Below are 24,851 nucleotides of genomic sequence, written 5' to 3'. Positions count from 1 at the left end.
TGGAGAAATCAAAGTTAGAAGAAACAGTACGCCATGTCTGCCCCTAACTTTTTCTGCCTCATATATGAAACCACGAAGGGAGACCGGAAAAATGGACAGGATGTGATTGCAATAGATTCTATCATAAAAATGTGTGTATATAATGACAGGCATCACTGATAATGAAATAAGAAACCTAAATTGGTTATGCCCACACTGCATAGGTGAAGCCAGAACTGCCAAGTTATATATATCAAAATTGAAGGAAGAGCAGAGTAAAGGGGAAGAGGCTCTGAGCAAACAAGATGCAAGAATTGCTGAATTGGAAAACAAAGTTGCGGACCTTAGCGCACAAGCAGCAAATTCCACCTAGACAATAGACCTCACTGAGAAAGTAGATAATCTTGCTATGAATATGGAATCAATTAAGGCAACTCTTCAAATATTGATGGACCCAAATTCAGAAAAAATGACATAGACTGACAAAGTTAAAGAAAAAAATATGTTGGTAATTAAATCCACAAATACAACTAAAATTACTGAAAGAAAACACGAGGTTGAACAGGCACTTAACACAAGGTCAACTTCAAATGGAAATGTTGTTGTAAACTTGGCTAACAAAACGATCAGAGAAGAGGCTGCAAACAAAATTCACATTGGTTGCCAACACTGAAACGAGAAAAATCGAAAAATTAAAACCAAAAATAATGATATGCAATGTGTACAATGATGAAGAGGAAGTAGTAAATGCCTTGATTCAAAGAAATCATTACCTAGACCATATCCAAAACCTAAAATAGAAGATGGATGTGGTACTGAAGTAAAATGCTGCGGGTGGGACTACCCACTATGTGCTGAAATGTGATCCTGAAGTTCGAAATGCTATTCAGAATAATGGTGATAAATTTATGTTGCGATAGGGTACATATGACACACGTGTTAGATACCATGTGATCACCTGCCACCCTGTCAGAGGTATGGACATCTTGAAAAAGATTGCAAGTTTAAAACTGATGATAAAGTCTGTGGGAAATGTTCAGAAAAACATTCCACTAAGGAATGTAACTCACAAAGGCCAAAGTGTATTAACTGCACAAAGTTAAACAAACCAAGTGACCACAAAGTAAAGTCTAGAGAATGCAAAGTTTATGACTTGGAATTGAAAAAGACTAGCAGAAAATACTGATCATGGATACCAAGGATGTCATAAACTGTGGCTAGGTAAATATACAATCTGTTGGTAATAAAACTATCCAAATTCGACAATTGATAAACGAGAAATACTTGCACATACTAGCATTATGTGAAACGTGGTTAAATTACATTGAAAAGGCTAAGATCACTGAAATGACCACACACAGCTTCTTTCACATTCCAATTGATTGATTTAAAATTTTCTGGCATCCTGACATCTAAGGTCATTGAATAAAAAAAGTTAAAGTTGCAGGTTTTAGGTCTCCACTCAGACAATCTACATCATTCTGCTCGGGCGACCATAAGCCAGCAGGGACTATCACTAGCCCCCTCTAACCTCCCCCCAGGCACCACCCTGTGGAGTAACCCCCGGTAGAAGGTCTCACGGTATCCACGTCCTGGCGGGGGACCTAACTCGGGACCTCTGAAACAGAAGCCCGCGACGCTCCCAACCTAGCTATCCGGATAATCCGATATCATTATATATAAAAAATTAAAGAATATTCCATTAAAACCATAAAAGTTAAGATGTTACTATAAAAGTTAAAAAGTTCTCAGAAGACCTGCTTCTGAAATAAATCTAAAAATGCCACTCGCATAGGACACATCACGTCCAAAATCCTGACAAGAATGAATCTGCCATCCTCACCTCGAGCCTCAAACAGATATCTATTTCTTAAGTTGCTATAATTGGGGCATTCTGTCAACAAATGCTTCACTGTTAAAGGTACCAAACATTCCGAGAGAGGGTAGGTCTGGTGGGGGTGTCGGATTCATTATTCAAATCTCAAAATGTTAAAAAGAACTAGTGCAACAAGCTTTGAATATATAGAAAAAAACTTTACGCAAAAGAAGAAAAAATATCCTTTGTTACAGTCTACAAACCTCTGAGAACAATTACTAGTATCTTTTTTGAAGAATTCAGTGCATCAAATGAGGTGATTATCATGGAGAAAAATAAATTAGTTATTTGTGAAAACTTCAATTTTTGGATGGATGATGCATCATATCTTGACACTGGCATTTAGCGAGTTATTGGAATCATATCAATTGGTGAATAATGTCGACTGTGCAACTATTTTAACTGGGCATATGTTGGACCTAGTTTTGAGTGATGGAATGAAAAATAATTTAGTTATTTGTGAAGACTTCAATTTTTGGATGGATGATGCATCCTATCTTGACACTCTGGCATTTAGTGAGTTATTGGAATAATATCAATTGGTGAATAATGTCGACTGTGCAACTACTTTAACTGGGCATACGTTGGACCTAGTTTTGAGTTATGGAATGAATAACATTGTATCTGATATAAATGTTGAAGAGAAATGTACTATCTCCCCAGTGAACAAACTTATTACGTTTAAGTCTACCTTAGATATAAAGCAAATTTTCCTCCTACCATATTTATTGAAGAAGTTGCAAAGAAAATAAACGATGTTATCAACATTCCTTGTGATCATGACAATCAACGTTTGTTGGGAGCTGTGTGTGTTAACTGTCTTACGATCACTTATAACAGAGTGAGTAAAAGTGAATATGATACCATGTGCCCACTGATGGAAAACACTATAACTGTTAAAGACCAATATCCTTGATTTGATGGAGATACTTTTGTTAAAAAGAGGGAAAAAAGACGTTGAGAAAAAGTGGAATCAGTTAAAAACTGAAAGTACTTGGATAGAATACAAAACTGCTGTGTGTCAATAAAACTGCCTACTAAGAAGGAAAACACGTGAATACTAAAAGAGAAAGATCCGCAAACAGGAACAGACATAAATAAGCTATATCGTCTCCTAAATGGTATACTGTAATGTGATATGTAAATGAAAAAAAGCTACCTGATGGATACAGTGACCAGAAACTAGCAAGTATTTTCTAGTATTCTTTAAAAACAAAATTGAAAATATAACCCAGTCATTTGTAAATATTCACCATTAGACTAATGATACACCAGATACACAGATAAAATTAATGAGATTTAACAACACAACACAAGTCGACATCACCAGGATTATAAAAAGAGCAAAGAAAACAAACTGCGCAATCAATCCTATGCCAATATCTGAAGTAATTGGAGAGAGAAACTTTTCTAGTCTAGCCGAAATTATTATGAAAATAGCAAATGCAAGCATTGATGAATAAGTTTCCCAAATCTGGATAAATGGCTATAGTCACACCAGTTCTGAAAAGTGCTCTAGATTACCAGGAATTAAACTCAAATAGACCTATTTCGAATCTATCCTTTGTTTCAAAATTGCTAGAATATGTAATTCTTTAACAACTAGTCAGTTACTTAGAAGTAATAGAAGCTTTGCCGGACAACAAATCTGCTTACATAAAACTATACACTACGGAGACAGCCATCTGCTATGTTGTAAATGACATGCTGGATGAAAATAAATGAGGTATTTTAATATCACTCGATCTTAGTGCTGCTTTTGATACAGTTGTGCATGAACTGCTACTAAATGATCTACGGTTCATCGGCGTTGAAGATCCAGCTTTCGAATACCCGACAGTCTACTTGGTTGGCAGAAATTATTGTGTACAAATTGGAAACTCTTAGTCACCATATGAACCTTTAAAAAGAGAGTACTTGGCCCAATCTTATTCTGTAAAGGCATGGTGTGAATTTCAAACTATTTGCAGATAAGACAATTTTACTTCTCCATAAATGATATAGACGATATTACTGAAACTCGAAACTGAATCTTTGATAGTGTTAGAGAATGGATGACAATTAAACAACTAAACTTAAATGAGAACAAAACTGAGTTTGCAGTGGTGGGAAAAAGAAACACTGTGAGAAGCTTGGGTGATTTTCAAATAAACATAAATAATGACTCAGTGCCAATATCTAATAAAGATTGTGATCTACAGTAGGCGTATTTCTTGACTGCAAATTGTCTCTCAATGCCCAAATAAATAATGTTGTAAAAACTGCTGGTTATCATGTAAGAAATATTGCTTTTATTATAAAGTACCTGGATGAATGTTCCGTAAAGAAACTTGTGATAAACTGTATGATTACCAGAAATGACTACTGTAACTCCATCTACTACAATCTACCAAAAGTAAAACTTAAAAAATTACAAAACATAATAAAATGAGGAGCAAGACTAATAAAAGGTGTTCCATTAGAGAAAGGATCACTCCTATACTAATTGATCTACATTGGCTGCCGATTGAAGCGAGAATTGAATTTAAAATATGTACAATAACCCACTAAGTTATCAGAACCAGTCATCCAAAATATCAAAGAAAATTGCTGCACATTGTGCAACCAACAAATCGTCCTGACACGAGAATAGTTACAGATGGTTTCAAACTATCAGAACCTAGATACATGTCTACTGTAGGCTCTAGAGCCTTTGAATAGGCTGCCCCCAGACTAAACAATAGGCTCCCACGAGACATTCGAAGAATTGTAGATATAAAGGATTTCAAGAGGAAAAAGAAGACCTTCTTATTCTGCGAGTGTTTTGACAATGATGATCAAAGTCAGCGAATGATACGCATTGTGAAATGTTAAATGCTCCCAAATGAACATCATAAAACGACCGTGGAGGTTCTGTAGAGAGTAGGGTTCCCCTGCTCTACAGGACCAGATAAAGTAAAGTAAGTAAAGTATTCACCTCCACTAGAATGCAGGAGTTGGCAATATGAACATCAAAGGAGATTCATAGAAAGATAAAATTTTAATATATTTTCTTATTTTTATTCTCACCTGATGCTCACACACATGGCTGCCTTCCTCCACATTGACTAGAGGCATGAAGAGGACAGGTAATTTTTTTACTGTGAGACATGATGACGATACGACGTACATCATGTTATTGTCGGTAGACACTGTTAGTCTCATTATTTTACTAACAGCATTAGTATATTGAATGGATAAGAAAGGTAATTTTTCAAATTTTAATGGGTAATGCTGACTTAACTAAACTTTTGGAGACAAAAGCAATATGAACATCAGGTAAACATAGAAAAAATTAATTTTATTAAAATTCTACTTTTTATTATGGTTAGAAGTGGACTAAATTTTTTTGTATCTACCTTTCATATGATTACAAACTTGTATAATTCTCTCAGTAATTTTCTGTGCCAGTCATGAACTTGAAAATAGGGAAGGAAGCAAATTTAGCTCATTTAAGAGAGAGGAACTTCATACAACTGAATTATGAAGTCAGTCATAAGTAGTTTCTCTCTGAATACCTCTAGAATATCCCAGCACTAGAAATTAAATATAGAAAAATGCACTCACTTGTGATCTGTCAAATGGATGTAAGCATGCATTTCAAAACTGCTTTCTTTACATAATCATGTTTTGTAGATTTCAAACCTCTAGGGTGTTATTGAAGCAACTTATATAAAAATATTAAGTAAAGAAAATCATCTATACACCATATTATGCAATATCACATGCTTAGTCGTTTACTATCAATTCAATTAGTTATCTCAAGCTACAGTAACCTTAACAAATTTTTTAACTTACTACATCACAGGAATCTTCTGTGGTATTCAACTTAGATTTTACTCTCCGGCATATTTTCAGCTTATCCACTAATAACGAGATCACATCAAGGCTATGCTCTTTCAGCAACAGATGAACCTGAGAAAATATATATTTAATAATCAATTATCTAATATAGCAATGAAATCTTTACAAAAAGGATATCAAAATAGTATATTGACTTAAACATCCTCAATAACCTGTATATATTTGTTATATACTACATACAAATATTGAAATGAAAAATTGGGTTTTTATGAGTAATGGGCTTGGGAGGTCATTCAGTCCAATACTACTACTACTACTACTACTACTACTACTACTACTACTACTAAATAATAATAATGAGGTTGGGGAGGGTTACACCTTCTTTTGGAAGGGTTATCTTATAAATGAAGAATACATGGATTTGCAGTTTGTAACAGTCTGCTACAAAAATATCCCTGAATCCCCAGTAGGCATATCAGAGATGCTAATGTCCTGGCGTATCCTACTCTCCCGAAGTCGATATTTAACCCTCCCAAGTGCATATGCTCCAACACTTGACTCTGTTGATGCAGTTAAGGAATCCTTCTACGAAACTTTAGATTCCATTATTTGCAGAACACCTCGTAATAATAGACTGATTATATTAGGTGATTATAATGCTAGAGTGGGGAAAGAAAACACGACCAAAACGAAGTAAGTCATAATAGAGCAATGAGAGGTGCCGAATGTTCAACAGACCACAACTTTATTAAAACAAACTAAGGCTCAAAATAAGACCCCCACACCCCTTAAATACCTTCTGCAAGAAACTGAATTGCAATGTTTTAAAAAAACATTGATACAAGGGAAAACTATTGAAGCTCAATTGAAGATAATATATCTCATCTTCCACTTATTAAGCCTTGCAATAGCATAGATATGGATAATGAATGGTCAAACCTAAATGTACAAATCCATCACTCACCAGCGGAAATCCAGGGATTCTCAACACATCACCACAAGGAATGGTTTAATAAAAATGCTGAAGATCTACATGATCTCAACAAAAAGAAAGACAGAGCACATAATGCTTGTCTCTCAATCCCAAGCTCCTGTTCACTATAGACTACATTTAAAAAAATTCGAGCCAAAACTCAGAGAATATTACATGATATGGAAAACAAGTGGTGGCTTGCTCACTCAGCAAAATTGTTGTCTTTTAGATAGAAACGACTAACACGGTTTATGCAATGAGCTTAAATCCATTTATGGATAAAACGCAATTTAACACCATTGCGGTCCTCTTAAGGAATACTTCTGAAAGATAAAAAAGAAAGTCTTGACCGTTGGGCCCAACATTCCAGTGGCCTTCTTAATCAAAGAAACCCCAAAGAACACACCATCATGGACGTAGTCCCAACACTACCTCCATTTATGGTCTTTGATGACCAGCCCACCTTTACTGAAACTAAAGAAGCCATCAAAGCCCTGAAAAATAACAAAAGCCCTGGGCCAGACACCTTCTCCATCAGCGCCTTCACAACCTTATGTTGTCCATCTGGACTCTTGAAACTTTAGAAGTTCAAAAGAATTCCGAGACCCTGATATAATTACAAACTACACATGGAAAACAGATCGTTTGATATGAGACAGATATTGAGGCATATCTCTCCTTGCTGTTGCTGGTAAAATTCTAGCAAGGGTTATGATCTCACGACATTGGTGTCCCACTGAAATTCATCAACTTCTTGAAGTGAAAATTGGCAACAGTAGGTCTGAGCCCTTCAATGTTGAAGATGGAGTGAAACAATGATGTGTCCAGGCTCCTGTCATCTTCAACATATTTCTCACAGTAGTCACCTCAGTCATCGAGTTCATTATCCTGATGACAATGTTAAAATTCAATTTTGCTTTGATGGTAGTCTTTTTAACCTTAGGTGTCTCCAGGAAGAAACAAAAAACACAATAGCACATCTTCTAGAGCTCCAATATGCCCATGACTGCAGTCTCGTAGCCCACACACGAGGCTCTCTTAACACAGTCTCAAAACTGTTTCCTCCATCATGCAATGGAATTTAAAATATATATCACTGAAACAGAAGTGACTGCTCAGATAAATAATAATGAACAGCCTTTAACATTCCAAATTAATGGAGGAAATAAAGAACAAGTCAAAAGTTTTACTTACCTTGTCAGAATGCTCTCCAATAAGTATAACACAGAAGAAGAAATCATATTCCAAATCAACCATGGATCAGCATCCTTTGGATATCTTCGATCCAGAGTATTTGATAACAACAACCTAAAGATAGATGCTAAAGTCCAAGCAGCTGTGTGCCTCTACACCCTCCTATATTGTACAAAATCCTGGACTGCCTGCCATCGTTACATAAAACCTGGATGCTTATAACACATCCTTGGAATAAGTGGAGAGATAAAGTCTTGCAAAGAGAAATATTACAACGTGCCAAATCAATCAGCATAGGGGTTACACTAGCAAAAAGATAGTTGAGATGGATTGGACATATTATACCTATGCCAGAACACCGCTTCCCTTGTCATGTCTTGTACATACAGCTCCCCTATGCATGCCGAAACCCAGGGGGGATCAAATGAAGATATAAAAATAACATTATGGCAACACTTAATAAATGCAACTTTAATACAAAGACTTTGAAGTGCTTCCAAAAAAACTGACTGTGGCATTTATTGAGCAGTGCGGGGGTAACTTAATTGGAAGATGATAAAACCCTAGCAAGACAGCAACGCAGGGAACATAGACAAAATAATACTATGGGAATCCTCCCACTGAATCCCAACTGAACTTGCCATATGTGTGGTAGAGTTTGTGGTTTTAGGATTGGTCTGTACAATCACACCTAATGGAATCAGCGACAGCAACACTAATTCAATCCTTATCTCCATAGTTATCAATTAAGGAAGTAGTTGACATCATCGATTCCATGGACAGCCACTTATTTGTAAATCTCATATAGATAGGCTTAGCCAAAGGGCCTAAATTTCTTATGATATCAAAATGTATAGATTTACCGAAGCCTATTGAACTACAATTTAATAATACTAATTCCAGCTCCTCTTGAATAAATATTTTTATGTAGCAGCTATCTTTTGCCGATTCAAACTTCAATGAAATTGCTTCTCTTGTTTTGATGGATCGTGAAATAGTGAGCCCCTATGCATTAATGTTATTTTAAGGTTAAATGCACAAACCATTAATTTTTCTAAATTTCTGCCACACCTGCATTGAAGTATTTTCTAATATACAAAGCACATATTTTTTCCACAAATTATCTTGCCATTTATTGCTTCGTCTCCAAATTTTGCAGATATCTGATTTAAATTCAGTTTCAATACACTAATTTCCATGGGTATATATCAATGAAAATTTTCTTATTGTACATACATACATATACCAAGGCACTTCGCCGACATCAAACAAATGAAACAAAAAAGGGGACCTCTCCTGTCTACGTTCCTACCAGCCTGACAAGGGACTCACCGAGTTTGGCTAGTACTGCTAGGGTGCCACAGCCCACTCTCCCCCGTTTTCCACCACAGATGATGCTTCATAACGCTGAATCCCCTACTGCTGCTACCTCCACGGTCATCTAAGGCACTAGAGGAAGCAGCAGGGCCTACCGGAACTGCATCACAATCGCTTGCCATTCATTCCTATTTCTAGCACGCTCTCTTGCCTTTCTCATATTTATCCTCCTATCACCCAGAGCTTTCTTCACTCCATCCATCCACCCAAACCTTGGCCTTCCTCTTGTACTTCTCCCATCAACTCTTGCATTCATCACCTTCTTAAGCAGACAGCCATTTTCCATTCTCTCAACATGGCCAAACCACCTCAACACATTCATATCCGCTCTAGCTGCTAACTCATTTCTTACACTTGTTCTTACCCTCACCACTTCGTTCCTAACCCTATCTACTCGAGATACACCAGCCATACTCCATAGACACTTCATCTCAAACATTCAATTTCTGTCTCTCCGTCACTTTCATTCCCCACAACTCCGATCCATACATCATAGTTGATACAATCACTTTCTCATACAGAACTATCTTTACGTTCATGCCCAACCCTCTTTTTTTTACTACTCCCTCAACTGACCCCAACACTTTGCATCCTTCATTCACACTCTGACGTACATCTGCTTCCACTCCACCATTTGCTGCAACAACAGACCCCAAATATTCAAACTGATCCACCCCCTCAAGTAACTCTCCATTCAACATGACATTCAACCTCGCACCACCTTCCCTTCTCGTACATCTCATAACCTTACTCTTACCCACATTAACTTTCAACTTCCTTCTCTCACACACCCTTCCAGATTCTGTCACTAATCGGCCAAGCTTCTATTCCGCGTCAGCAACCAGTACAGTATCATCCGCAAACAACAACTGATTTACCTCCCATTCATGGTCATTCTCGTCTACCAGTTTCAATCCTCATCCAAGCACTCGAGCATTCACCTCTCTCACCACTCCATCAACATACAAGTTAAACAACCACGGCGACATCACACAACCCAGTCTTAGCCCACTCACCGGAAACCAATCGCTCACTTCATTTCCTATCCTAACACATGCTTTACTACCTTTGTAGTATAACCTCATCACATTCCACATTGCTTCCCTATTAACTCTATCATACGCTTTCTCTAGATCCATAAACGCAACATACACCTCCTTACCTTTTGCTAAATATTTTTCGCATATCTGCCTAACTGTAAAAATCTGATTCATACAACCCCTACCTCTTCTAAAACCACCCTGTACTTCTAAGATTGCATTCTCTGTTTTATCCTTAATCCTATTAATCAGTACTCTACCATACACTTTTCCAACTACACTCAACAAACTAATACCCCTTGAATTACAACACTCATACACATCTCCCTTACCCTTATATAGTGGTACAATACATGCACAAACCCAATCTACTGGTACCATTGACAACACAAAACACATATTAAACAATCTCACCAACCATTCAAGTACAGTCACACCCCCTTCCTTCAACAGCTCAGCTCTCACACCATCCATACCAGATGCTTTGCCTACTCTCGTTTCATCTAGTGCTCTCCTCCCTTCCTCTCTTTTAATCTCTCTCTCATTCTCATCTCCCATCACCGGCACCTCAACACCTGTAACAGCAATTATATCTGCCTACCTATTATCCTCAACATTCCGTCCACCTTTTCCTTGCCTCCTCTCCTTTAAACAACCTTCCATTTCCATCTTTCTTATTGGATTTCCTTTAATTAGGGGACCAATACTAAAATTCTTCAACCTTTAATTTGAGGTTTCTCATTTTCTTCCAATTGGGAGTTTTTGGTATATTAATGCAATTAGTGTCTTACCACTAAAGGGCGGTGTTTGATTGGTAGGGAATTAGTAAGGGGCCATAGATTTATCAACTGCTTGTGTGATAAAGTTAACAAAGATTTTTTTTTTTTCATTATGGTCTGGTGAATAGTAAGAAAGGGGCCCTTGACCTGTATAAAACTTTTCCTAATCAGATTTAGTGTATAATGCTATTTTGGTTATCAAAATGGAGATATGGTCACTGCTATACAGGTCATCGACGTTCCATTCAAACCTATCAACAATATTGTTGGAACAATGAGTTGAATCTATGGATGAATATCTTCCATGGATGGATGGAGTAGATTAGCCTCACCTAATAGGAGGGGAAGCATGGGCTCTTGTAATCTTGTGAAAGAAGCAGCAATCAGGAACACAAAGGACAGAGGGGATGATGATGAGATGACAGCAAAATGACGACCGAGGGCGGAGTCCGAAGCTCAGTTGGGGGGTGCTGCAAAGCAGACAAGTCCTCCCAAAACCCGATTCCTCTTCGGTCCTAAAGATATTACCTTTTTCTTATAATAGGTCTAAACCGATGTTCCATGAGTTTTTTAACTGAATGCTAGTATCTCGATTGTTTAATATATATAGGTAATGATAATTCCTTAATTGTTCAACCTTGGAAACAAAACAACTAGCGTCCCAGAGGAGACTGTAGACATTGAAGTCTCGTGAAGAATTTATCTTCTCTCGTTTTTCCTTTTTGTACTTGCTTTTCGCTAAAGCTAATGTAGTTTAGTTATCCCTGATATTTTAATTTCCTCGCTTTACTTTTTCTTCTACCGAGACACAGGTAGACTACGATAAAGTTGTTGTCGATAAATATGCCATATTTTCATGATGTCACGTTGGTATGAATGCAAGACACTGGTTTTTTCCTTAAGCTACGTGTTTCGAGATATACGCTTTCACTGGATTTAAATATAATTTCATTATTGCTAGCTTATACGCACCTTATTTTTATCTCTCAGTACCAACTCAGGCCTGATTTGTTTTAGGATATATTTTGTCCATCACACAAGTGCGTTGCTAACTACTCTTTTGAATTACTTCATTTTCAGATGTGCTAGAATAGTTAGGATTACTATTGTGTATGTTCCCGTAGAGTTACAAGATTGCCCTCTGTATTGTAAATCAAAAAACTGCCTAAACCTTACTGCTTAAAAAAATATAAATCCCTGCTTGAAAGTCCCAATATGGCACTTCAACGTGCCTACATACACACACTGACTCTCACCTGTCTGTAAGCTGAACCCAGGTGAAGGACCATGACCCAGCATTCTGCCCATTCGCTTGTGAACTGGCCGCATATACAGCTGTGCAGCTGTCACACCTGCCGTGTCTGCATTTAACTCCAGTCCACCCCTGGCATTTCCCCCGGGAAAAGGATCCATTGGACAGGGTACTGAGGAGGGACCTGACCCCAATCATCCAGGCAGTAAGAGGTATCTAACAGGGAGGACTAGCCAGTTAGAAGGTGCTATAGCAAAACCTACTACCATTAACTGGACAAGGGCTTTTCGATTCTGATGTGAGTGCAGATAAACATGTGGCCCACTAAATTCCAACTTTTAGACTTAGAATTTACTTTACATTATATAGGTATTGCTGGCTATACAGTAATACCTCGACATACGAGTGTCCCAACATAAGAGAAATTTGAGATACGAGGAAAGTTTCGAGCAAATTTTTGCCCCGAGATATGAGACAAATTTGAGATACGAGGATACGAGATGTTTCCCTATTTGGCCACTAGGTGGCCGAGTGTGCGAGAGGTTGCTCATGAGGACAGCATCGCTCGCTCTTTCCCATCGGATCTCCGTCATGTAAAGTTATCTCCGAGCATCGGCCGTAGTGTTTGCATTTTTTACGTATTTTTTTGCGTTAATCAGTACAGAATTAAGTGAATAAGCAACGGGTCCAAAGCAAGCAAGTGCAAACAAGGGTAGTGAAAAGAAAAAGAGTATGATGACAATCGAGATAAAGCATGAAATAATCGAAAAAAATGAGTGGTGTACGAATGACTGAGCTGGCTCACTAATATGAGAGGAATACATCAACAATATGTACCATCCTCAAGCAGAAGGATGCTATAAAGAAGGAAATCAGAGACATTTTAGCTTAGTGGCAGGAGGTTTCTGATTTTATGGAAAAGAGGCACCTGGACAAGTTGGCGTGTGGTCGTGCGTTAGGCTTTTGTGACGACACTTATGTACGTCATTTTCGTAACATTTTGAAGGGCAGACAAAAGCAAATATCCCTAGATAGGTTCCTTTTATAAAGGCCGGCAAAAAATGAAGGTGAAAGCGAGGCAAATAGAGCCAAGCCGGAAGAAGAAATGTAAAAAAATGAAAATGAAAACAAAATTAGGATTAAGTTTGTGTAACATAAGATGAATAGTGAACCAAATGAAAACTAATACCACATCGCCCGTCGCGTGGGTCACCAAGGGGCGCGTTGTTCAGTGGGTGACCAGGCTGACAATGATAAGCAGGCTACTGGAACAACAAGAAAACACCTTCAATTGAGAAAAAAAATCAATATTGGAATCTGGAATGTTAGGACACTCAAAGAAAAAGGCAAACTAAACACTGTTTGCAACGAAATGAATAACTATGGCCTCCAAATTCTTGGATTAGCTGAAACTAACTGGAATGGACTTGGTAGCTTCAGAACAGATGGAAATCATCATGTCATCTTTTCTGGTAAAGAAGATGGATATAGCCATGGAGTTGCTGTAATCCTAGGAAAAGAAGCATCTAAAGCTCTAATTGGCTACAGCCCAATCAGCGACCAAATTCTAAAACTAAGAATCCAAGCAAAACCACATAACATTACTATTGTTCAGTGCTATGCTCCAACTAGCACAGCGAATGAGGACGAAATAAATAGCTTCTATGACAGCCTCCAAGAAACTATAGACTCCATAGGAAATCGTGATTTGCAGGCAATTATGGGAGATATGAATGCCAAAGTAGGCAAGAACTCGACACCTAACAAAACTTGTGGCCGCTTTGGACTAGGAGAGCAAAACGAACGTGGAGAGAGACTCATAGAATTTTGTAGTGCCAATAACATGCTGATTACAAACCCAATGTTTGAACACCATCCTCGCCATCTCTACACTTGGACGTCTCCAGACATGAAAACCCGCAACCAAATTGACTATATCATCTTGAACCAAAAATGGAAAAGTTGTGTAAAAAATGTTAAAACTAGACCTGGAGCAGACTGTAATAGCGACCACCAACTCCTGGCTGCCGAGATCAAACTTCAACTTAAGAAATTGACACAACCACCTCAACCAATTCGCTTTGACTACAAAACCCTTGATAACAATTATTGTTAAAATTTCAAATAGCTTTGAGGCTCTTTTACAATGTGAAGACGAAAAAACCCCAAACGAACTGTGGAACGAAGGAAAGGATATCTTTCTAAAAGTTGCAGAAGAAACCATTACCAAAAAAACCAACAAAAGGAATCAATGGATATCGGAAGAAACCATAAAAGAAGTTGAGCTTAGAAGGCAACTCAAAGCAAAAGGGATCAATGATCCTGTTGAGGAAACAATTTACAAACAACAGGACTCCAAAATTCAACGGATGATGCGGAAAGACAAGGAAAAGTTAATACAAGAACAATGCCAAAGGATTGAAGTAAATTCCATTAACAACTCTACCAAAGAAATGTACAATGGTGTGAAAAACCTAACCAAGAAATTCAAACCATCTGTTGACACCATCAAAGATGAAGATGACCTAATCCTTTGTGACAGAGAGGAAGTCAAAGACAGATGGAAAGAATACTGCACAAATCTCTACAAAAGAAATGAATCCATTGTAACACCAGTCCCATACGGGCAAGTGTCTTCTGAACCAGAACCACCTCCTCTGATTAATGAGATTAGAGAAGCTATCAAAGAACTCAAACTTGGAAAGAGTCCAGGAAACGATCAGGTCACAGCCGAAATGATAAAGAATGGAGGTGAGAACGTCGAGATATTCTACCACAGGCTCTGCAAAAAAATCTGGATCGAAAACAAATGGCCAGACGATTGGGGGGAGTCAGTCTTTGTCCCCATCCCTAAGAAAGGTGACACCCTCAAATGCAGCAATAATAGGACAATCTCCCTCATTAGTCACAGTAGCAAAATTCTTTTGAAAATCATGGCTAAGAGAATGGCAAACAAACTGAACGAAGAAATCGCTGATGAACAAGCAGGATTCCGTCCTGGGAAAGGCACCGGAGACCAAATCATGAATCTCAAGATGATCCTTGAAAAAAACAGAGAACGAGGAATCGACGTATTCCTTTGTTTTATTGACTACACTAAAGCCTTTGATACAGTTGCACATGACATCTTATGGAACGACATGTACTCTATGGGTTTTCCACCTCATGTCATCTCACTTCTGAAAGCCCTGTACAATCAACAGAAAGCAGCAGTGCGAACATCTTATGGCCTAACGGATTGGTTTAACATCGGACAAGGTGTCAGACAAGGATGCATTGTTTCTCCCCACCTCTTTAACATCTACTCGGAAACCATAATGAGAAATGCGCTTGAAGACTACGAAGGAGGCATAACTGTTGGAGGACAAAAGATCACTAATCTCAGATATGCCGACGATGTGGTTTTAATCGCTGGAAGTATGGAGGACCTCCAAACATTAGTATCAAAAGTAAAAGCTGAGAGTGAAAAAGTGTGACTGTACCTAAATGCTAAGAAAACAAAGGTCATGAAGTGTCAAAAAGCCACGTCTGATCAAGAAATCCTACTAGACGGAGTTGCCCTAGATAATGTCACTGAATTTACTTACCTTGGAGCAACTTTCACCAATAATGGAGACGACTCCCAAGAGATCAAAAGAAGAATTGGTATTGCAAAGAATGCAACATCGCACTAAGCAATGTGTGGAAAGACAGACATATCACTCTAAACACAAAGAAGCGGCTTCTCAAATCACTTGTTTTCCCCATCGCATCATACGGTTCAGAATGTTGGGTTTTAAAAGCTACAGATCGGAAAAGATTAGAAAGTGAACTATGGTGTTACAGAAGAGTCCTTAGGATAAGCTGGATAGAGAAAAAGACTAACGTGGAAGTTCTACAAAAGATCAATATCGAAAAAAGATTACTTCGACATTTTGGATGAAAGAAAACTAACTTTTATTGGACACCAGGTTCGGAAACACAATACTCTGGAAAGAACGCTACTAATTGGATCAGTCTATGGTACAAGAACGAGAGGAAGGCCTAAAACTAGATTGAGTGACAATATCATGGAGATGTGCGGGCTAACGATGGTGGAGTTGGAAAGGAAAGCTCAAGACCGGAATGAATGGAGAAGTTTTGTGCAGAGGGCCACGGCCGTTTGACATCGAACACCCCGTACTTGATGATGAACATAAGATTAACATTTACTCCTAAGTGTGTGTACAGTAAGCTAATTTCATTCAAGTTAAATTTAAAGTTTAAGTTATGTTACGTAGTGTTACAAAAGTGTAGCGTAACAAACGTGTTGCCATCAAGTCTCTCTCCTCCCCTTTCTCTCTCCCTCCTCCTCCGCACACACCGCCGTTGGCCACTACCGTCTGTCTCGAAGGTAAGAACTCTATAATAATGTCACATTTTATTGCAGATCATAACCAGTACGTAGGTATTTGTTATTTTGTGAGCGTAGGTTGTGAATTAGAACAATTAAAATCATGTTTTTCCACTATAATATACTGTTTTTAGGTGTTTTTTCAGAGGGTGGGAATGGATTAATTTTTTCTTTTAGTTATTTTATATGGGAAAAATTGATCCGAGATACGAGCAAATTGACATACGAGCTCGTGTCCCGGAATGCATTAACCTCGCATCTCAAGGAATTACTGTACATCATTTGGGCTGAGTGCATGGGATTTTTTGTACAAACTTTTGAATATAATTTTTTTTAGATATATTCTTTTATTTAAAGACTATTTAAGTCTCAGGTCACAGGACTGCATGTGTGACCAAATTTTAATCAGGTAGCTTTGTAACAGACCTTGAGTCTTATTATACTGTAATTGATTAACCATTTTTATTTTTGCTGAAATTTTGCATCTGATTTCGTTTATTTGTGTTTGCTTTTGCTTTACACATGTAATGATGTCTGTTTAGTGCTGTCATTTTGTAAAATAAATAAATTAGGTTAGATCACATCATCTTGTATCTTAGCTCCTTTATTTGACTGATTATATGATAAACAATTGTATTGAAAGTATTTAGTTTGGGATACAGTAGTTCCCGGCTAGAAGTATTGAAGAGAGTAAGTAAATCAGAGTAACACAAGAAAATGATATTAGTGCGTGCATGCTTTATTCCTGTGCTTTGAAGGTGAAGATCCTTACTCTAACTTTCATAAAATACAACAATGGTCCCCTACATTGCCTCCAGCAAAATTTTCTTTAACATAAATTCCTGTCCAGCATCTCACTAGGGTTGCTAGGTTGGATCCAAAATAGAGACTAAGAGTGAGATGGCTTTAGTAATATTTTAAAATCTTGTCATGATGAGTTTTATTTCTCTGCACAGAGGCAGCCATAGCCTTGAGTGAAGGTTTGTGAACTGTAACACCAGAGTCATTGCTAGAGTGGTGTGCCCTCCAGTGTCAGCACTCCTATCCCCTCTGATTAATTCTTTCTTGCATGGTGTAGGGACATTCCAGGAACAGCAGGTTCCCACACAAAATAGAATAAAAAAAAATCTTTCTCCACATGAGTAGGCCTTCAAACCGGATCACCTCTGAATTTGGACCATTAACATAAATCAGCTTGATTAAGCATCTAGTTACCTCGCTATATCACGTCATTCCACATGCACCAGCCAGTTTGTACGATATGTAAAGCCTAGATTTGAGTTGGGAAGAGAGATTAATAGTCACGAACTTTAGGTAAGACAGTATGACCAGGTTCAATTGTTGTTTGAATCCGTTTCACCCATGTGTTCATTCATGGTAGCGTTTCATCCATGTGGGAAAAAAGGTTTAGGAAACTACAAATTATTCAAATTTTTCTTTAAATAATAATTTTAATATTTTTTTTTCTTTATTAATTTTTGTTGCTCTTTTCTCAAAATTCCTGTCACATGACCTCTTTCTTTGTTTTTACACAGTAACGATGCCCTACATCCAGCAGGGATCAGAGTTCTAGAAATTTGTCTTATATTTAGAAATACTAAGAATCCTGCAAATGTCCAAGGCCACTGTTGAAGTACTTAGTTTTATCTGCTGATGTAACCAGTGCATTGATTGATTGATTGATTGATTTAAAATTTCCTGGCATCCTGACATCTAAGTTCATTGACGCCGATTGTCTTTTAGACTGCAGTTATGGATGTCATATTGGAATTATAAGTTTATTTGTATTGTCTCATCAAACTGTGTGAGTATTAAGATTTCAGAAGAAAAAGAATGAATGTTATCTAGGAAATAACTGTTGTTCATATATCTAGAATATCCCAGAGATTTTGAGTACTTCACAGAGAAACTAAAGAAGGCTTTTAAATGCAAGCAAAGAAGTAACTGATCCTGAATAAACAAAAGCTTTATCTCAGGGTGTGGATTTTTTTTTGGTAAAAGGGATATGTAATAAAAGAAATAGAAGCTTTATCTACTATATGCTGTGTAAATAGAGAACAACGAAGGAAAGTACTGTGAAGACTAAGTACTTTGGCAAATGGTCAAAAGATTACACTTCAATGCCTGAGTCTACCCTTGGAAGTTGGCAGCAGGGAAAATTCATTAATTGAGGTCCTGAGATATGTCCTAATACTCTACTTTTATATTAGCTTTTTTTAATTTGAATGAGATTATTCCTACTCTATTTATTGGGTAAAAGTATTAATATGGGGATGTCCAACATGTGAACATTTCTTGTTTTTAAAATAAAATTTTCTTTTAGTCTAGTCAGTTTAGGAATGAAGTGAAGAGGGATACTAGTTTTTTCTTACTATAGAAATTTTCTTAGTGATGTATGTCAACTTTCTTTTTCTTAATTTTTGTAATAATTTTTTCTTTTCAATATACTTCCTCCAAGAGGGTGTTCAGGTTCCAGCTTATAAATACTGTAAGAATGTCATTTTTTCTCCTAATGTTCTTGAAGTTTACTTAAACTTGAAAAAATCATACCTGGAAAACATAGATTTATTTATTTAGAACTCGGCACAGAATACTGTGGAGAGAGACAGAATACCCAAGATAAAATAGGAAAATTCAGAGATTATGGCTGGGTCCCCTTGCCCAGTATAAAATTAAGGGGTGGTGCCCAGTGCCCAATTCTTCGCCTAGATTTCTTTTTTTATGTGTGTGTGTGTGTGTGTGTGTGTGTGTGTGTGTGTGTGTGTGTGTGTGTGTGTGTGTGTGTGAAGTGAAATGGAGTGTGGTCAGCATTCAGACATTAGGCAGTCTGAGTGCTACGTCTGGCCGCCGGAAACCACTACATAATTTTTGGTGGCCAGACCCGGAAAACACTTATCTTTAGACATGGCATCGTCATCGACCAAATGCTGAAAGGCTAAGAAGAGACTAAGTTGAGATGTGGAGGGGCTCATCTCAATTGTCAGTGACCTGGCAACTCAGGTGAGGACCCAGACACTCCAGGTGGCGGTGCTTAAGAGACTTGAGCCGTCACCAACGTGCCATGTTGCTACTAGGGTCACAACCACAGCGACCACCAGTGTTCCTTCTACGTTCCCGGCTTGGCCCGAAGTCAATGGTCTGTCCATTCCCGTAACTGGAGAAGGGCTTGTGATTGGAGGTCTCCAGGCCCCTCCAGGATTTTCACCAGTACTCCCACCTGTACCAGGCTTCTTGGAGTCTCCTGCTTGGCGTAGACCTCTTGCCTCCTCTCCTGTTCTAGCAAGCAAACCTTTTAATCTGCCTTGGACTTTGGCAAGTGGACTAGGGGAGCAGTTCCTGGTTAACCCGGCAGTAGCGAGTAGGCCGGAAAAGGCTCCAGCAGCTACAGCTAAGGTAGTTCATGCCAAGACAGGGTCCATCCCAAAAGCGTAGATGCCAGGTGAAGGCCATGGCCAGACCAGCCATACCCAAGAAGTTGACCTTGTCACAGCCATACCCAAGAAGTTGACCTGGTCACAGGAGTCAACCAGTAAAGATTCTGGTAGCGAGACTTCTGGTGTCACTTCCAGCTCCTGTCCCAGTGTCAGCTTAGCCAACACTGTCTCCACCAACCACGTCCAGTCCCTCCAGTCAGACCGTTGTCTGTCTAATCTGCTCAAGGCCCTTGACTCCAGGAAGAGCTCCAAGCCTGGGATCTTCCAGCTAGAAACTGGCCAGAGTTTTGCCCGATTCGTGAGGGATTTCGAGGCTTACTGTGCCAGTAGATATACCGCAGGAAGCTCTGGTCAATGGACCACTGAGCTGGGAAGGTTCCTGAAGGGGAAAATCAGAGAGGCTTTTTCGGTCATAGGGGGATCTGATATCTCATACCCCAACATGAAGGAACACCTCCTCGACTGGCGCCGAGAAGCCCGAGAGACATTATTATTATTAATATTCCGTGCTAGGCTACACCCTAGTTAGAAAAGCAGGATGCTATAAGCCCAGGGACCCCAACAGGGAAAATAGCCTAGTGAGGAGAGGAAACAAGGAAAAATAAAATATTTCAGGAACAATAACATCATTAAAATAAATATCTACTATACAAAGTATATAAACTTTATTAAAACAAGAAGAGAAATTAGATATAATAGTGTGCCCAAGTGTACCCTCAAGCAAAACTCTAAATCAAGACAGTGAAAGACCATGGTACAGAGGCTACGGCACTACCCAAGACTAGAGAACAATGGTTTGATTTTGGAATGTCCTTCTTCTAGAAGAGCTGCTTACCATAGCTAAAGAGTCTCTTCTATCCTTACCAAGAGTAAATTAGCCACTGAACAATTACAGTGCAGTAGTTAACCACTTGGGTGACGAATTGTTTGGTAATCTCAGTGTTGTCAGGTATATGAGGACAGAGGAGAATCCGTAAAGAATAGGCTAGACTATTCGGTGTATGTGTGGGCAAAGGGAAAGTGAACCGTAAAGAGAGAAGGATCCAAGGAAGTAAAGTCTGGCCAATCAAAAGACCCCATAACTCTCTACCAGTAGTATCTCAATGGGTGGCTGGTGCCCTGGCCAACCTACTACCTACAGGGAGGAAGGCCTGTTTCAGCAGTGCCACCTGTGGAGAGGGCGAACTGCTGGTGATCTATGCCGTGCAGTTGGCCTCCTTGTACAGGTCTGCATATCATCAGCATAGCTTGAACCGGAGAGAGCGGAGATGAAAGCTATTCAAAACGGTTCCAAGAAAAGCTGCGAGTTGGCAGGAGCAGTGTCTCGCCACTATTAATGTCTACGCCAGCTGTCAGGCCACTTAACAGGATGTCATACACTTGTTAAGTATATTAGACAAGGTATCCCGTCAGCGAAGCCAGAAGGCAGAGGAGTTGGCCATTAGTTGTGGGGGACAGTCATGGCACAGCTCGTATGTCAGTAGGGTTACCATTCACTTGCACCTGACCAAGTGCATCCATGCACTCCACTTCGACCCGTCCTCAAGCCGGCACCTGTGGAAGTGTGCCTGCTACCATCTCGCACTCCGGATAGTTCTCCAGTTCCAGAGGAGGTACTGTACATTGTGCAAGAACCCAGAGCACCTTGTGGGTGATTGTCGCATACTATTCAACTTTTGCTTACGCTGTGGTTTGGCCAACCATCGTGTTGCGCAGTGTGGGCAACAGGCACCTTCGATGCACAGAACACCTGTCCAGAAGACAGCTACTGCCTGCAGACCTGGGAGGGAAACCACCTCCATCCAGACTCCTCCTAGGTGGAGAGCAGTACCGGTGAATGCTACTCTATGTTGTCCTTCTCTGATTCGACCAGCAGCAGGGAGAGCCGAAGTAGGAACGAGTCCAAAGCTTCTTCCCGGTTCGTTGAGAAGAAGAGGAGCAAAAAGTCAAATCCCAGCAGAGTATCATGAGGCATGAAACACTAGACCTTCGGTGCAGAAGATGGTGCTACATCGAAAGAGGGTGTGAATGCTAGGAATCTTGTTCCTAGAACTTCGGTGGCAGCCTCGGAAATCTCGATTTTCAAGGTTACCACAACCTGAAAAGGTCATAGCGCATCCCATGAATCTTTAAGGATTGGCCAGTGATAACCTGTCCTCGACACTGTCCAAAGCTTCTCCAACTGACTCCTCCAGAGAGGAAGCAGGAACTGAGGCTATATTGAGAACCCTTCATACGGTTTACCTGGTGCAGTTGGCTCCTGTACCACTCATGGTTGTCCCATTGACTATGTCTGAGTTTCCATAGGGAGCACTGGATGATCTCATTGACTCTGGAGCTGAGGTCAACCTCCTGTTATCGAGTGTAGTGCAGAATTTCCCGCTGCAGATGGTACCCAACATTATTAGTCAGTTAGTTGACGGAGCCTGAAATCGGCTGAGCATTGGCGGTGCTCCTCAGTAGCCTTTTTTGGAGTATTATGTCCCAATACATGGAGCCTGTTGCCAGCAAGTGCTTTACAAACTTGAAGTCCGCGCAGTTGATTCAATTAGGATTGCCAGTATTGAGTGCATACTTGTTCCTGTCACTCTAGAATTTCGTAAGTGGCTTGACACCTCTTTTAGGTGCCCTGCTTGTCCGTCCAACTGTTGGCCAGGGATGTATTATGATGGCATCATCTTAACCCCCGGTCTGTCAAGAAAAGCTACATCAATCCCTGGCATCCTAAAACTGAAAGATGGAAAAGCCTCAGTTTTAATCAAGGGTTCATCTGAAGAAACTGCCAAGATCAAGAATGGTGATCTCTTGGGGAAGGTGTTCACCATGGCAATGGTGGATGCTCCTTTATCCTGCCTGATAGCACAGGAGTGCAACCTGACACCTGAACCGAGCATATTGTCTATTTCCGACACACTGGACTCTTCTCAGAAAGAACAGTTCTGTCAGATGCTTCGACGTCATCTTCCGGTCATCAGGACTGGTAACGATGATGTGGGAGAGTGCACCAGTACACCAATATGCATCCACCTATATGACGAGACACCCATTTATCAGAGGGTTTGACAGTTTGCAAAACCCTTCGCTGACGCCATCCAGGAACAGTGCAAAGAGTTGTATGAACTGGGTGTTATTGAACCCAGCATATCTCCTTGGTCTTCACCCATTGTTCCAGTCCGAAAGAAAGGACAACAGTACACGGTTGTGTGTGGACTACCATAGACTGAATAAGGTGATAGTCTTTGATAAGTTCCCGATGCCAAACATGGCAAACTCTGCATTTTGGACTACAAGGAGTCAAATACTTTACAACCCTTGACCTGGTTTAATGATACTACTAGTTACGATTGGCAGAGGACAGTAAAGAATACATGGCTTTCTCTACCGGCTTTGCACACTGGCAGTTTAGACGATTATGGTTTGGACTGAAATAGGCACCTGTGGTATTCCAGAGAGAAATGCAGACCATTCTACAAGAGTTCCCAAAAGCCAAGGTGGTTGTCTGCATTATTGACATCTTGATCTTTGGGGATTCTTTCGAGGAACACCTGGAACTGTTAGAAATGGTTTTTGGCTACTCTTCAGAAGCAAGGACTCAATATAAAACTTGGGAATTGGTCTAGGGTTCAAGCTGAGGTTAAGTCTCTTGGTCATCTGGTTGGACGTTCTGGTATGCGTAAGCTACGGGGATTCCTGGGACTGGTAAACTTCCAACAGAAGTTTATCCCCATGTGCTCAAAGATACCCGTTATCTGCGAAGACTGAAGAACTAAAATCTCAAGGGACCGGAAAACTGAAATGGACTGCAGAAATGGACTATGCCTTTAATTGCTTGAAGGAACGGATCAAGAAAGACAGGTTGTCGTACCCTGATTACTTCGCTGATGCTAAACCCATTGAGTTGTTTGTTGATGCTTCATTTGTGGGTGCTGGTGCTTGTCTGTGCCAGGACCCCTGGAGCATCCAGGGGAGCGTTGGGTGGTAGCTTACGACTCTAAGACCTTCCTTGACTGCCAAACCCGTTACTCATTCCGAGAGGAAGGGAGTTAGGAATTTTGGAAAGTTTCCAGCATTCCGTTGTAAGAACCTCTTTTTTCTGGCTCCAAGAATTCCAGTCCAGACTTGTCATGACCTGCTAGATTAGAAGGCCCTGTTTCTAACTCAGCAGTGTCCATTTATTCTGACTTGGAATTTCTTGGCATTTTGCCACCCGATTGTGACGACTAAATGTTGCCTGAAAATCCCACCTCGAGTGGATTTAGTACCCCATGGACTAGGTCAAAAGGTCCAGTTCCTGACCTACCTTTAGTTCAGCCTCGAGTCATGGAGAGGAGGCCTTGTCTTGCCGATTTAATTCAAACCATTTCCAACATTCGAATGGAAGATTGAAACACTGCTTAGAACTAGAGGCTGAAGTGACAGTCGGGTGTATCTAACCTGAATGCAACAGCTCTGTTTGGGTCTTCTGGAGCACAGTTTTGCCCTGAATCATCGGCTGATTTTTCAGGATTTTCATTGCTCTCTTCTGAGTCTGGAATCTATCTCTGATCAACATCAGAGAATGTTGATAACTGGCAAGGTTATCGATCGGTTAAAGACACCCTGCTTGTACCTGGAGAGTCGCCGGCTTTGCCTGTCTCAGGTGCTGCAAGAAATTAATATGACTCGCCAGCAGATTGCTGAATCCTGGGGCATGTCCCGAGACAGAATTTTGAGACTCGGAAGAAAAACTATAAATCTCCCACTGAATTAATTA

At 39.7% G+C, this 24,851-nt stretch overlaps 1 protein-coding gene across 1 annotated transcript in view; it reads right to left on the bottom strand.

Annotated features, from left to right (window-relative positions):
* LOC137641382 (RING finger protein 17-like) overlaps positions 1-24,851 on the bottom strand; it is a 1,982,860-nt gene that overhangs the window by 103,289 nt on the left and 1,854,720 nt on the right. Inside the window, exon 32 of the mRNA XM_068373901.1 lies at positions 5,672-5,788. Within this exon, the coding sequence (XP_068230002.1) occupies positions 5,672-5,788 (117 nt within the window). The remainder of the gene's footprint in view (positions 1-5,671; positions 5,789-24,851) is intronic.

The sequence above is a fragment of the Palaemon carinicauda genome, chromosome 5 (assembly GCF_036898095.1).
Source record: "Palaemon carinicauda isolate YSFRI2023 chromosome 5, ASM3689809v2, whole genome shotgun sequence".
In the NCBI taxonomy this organism is placed as follows: Eukaryota; Metazoa; Arthropoda; class Malacostraca; order Decapoda; family Palaemonidae; genus Palaemon; species Palaemon carinicauda.
Note: the sequence above shows the minus strand (reverse complement) of the source record. Positions and strands in the feature narration are given on the sequence as shown.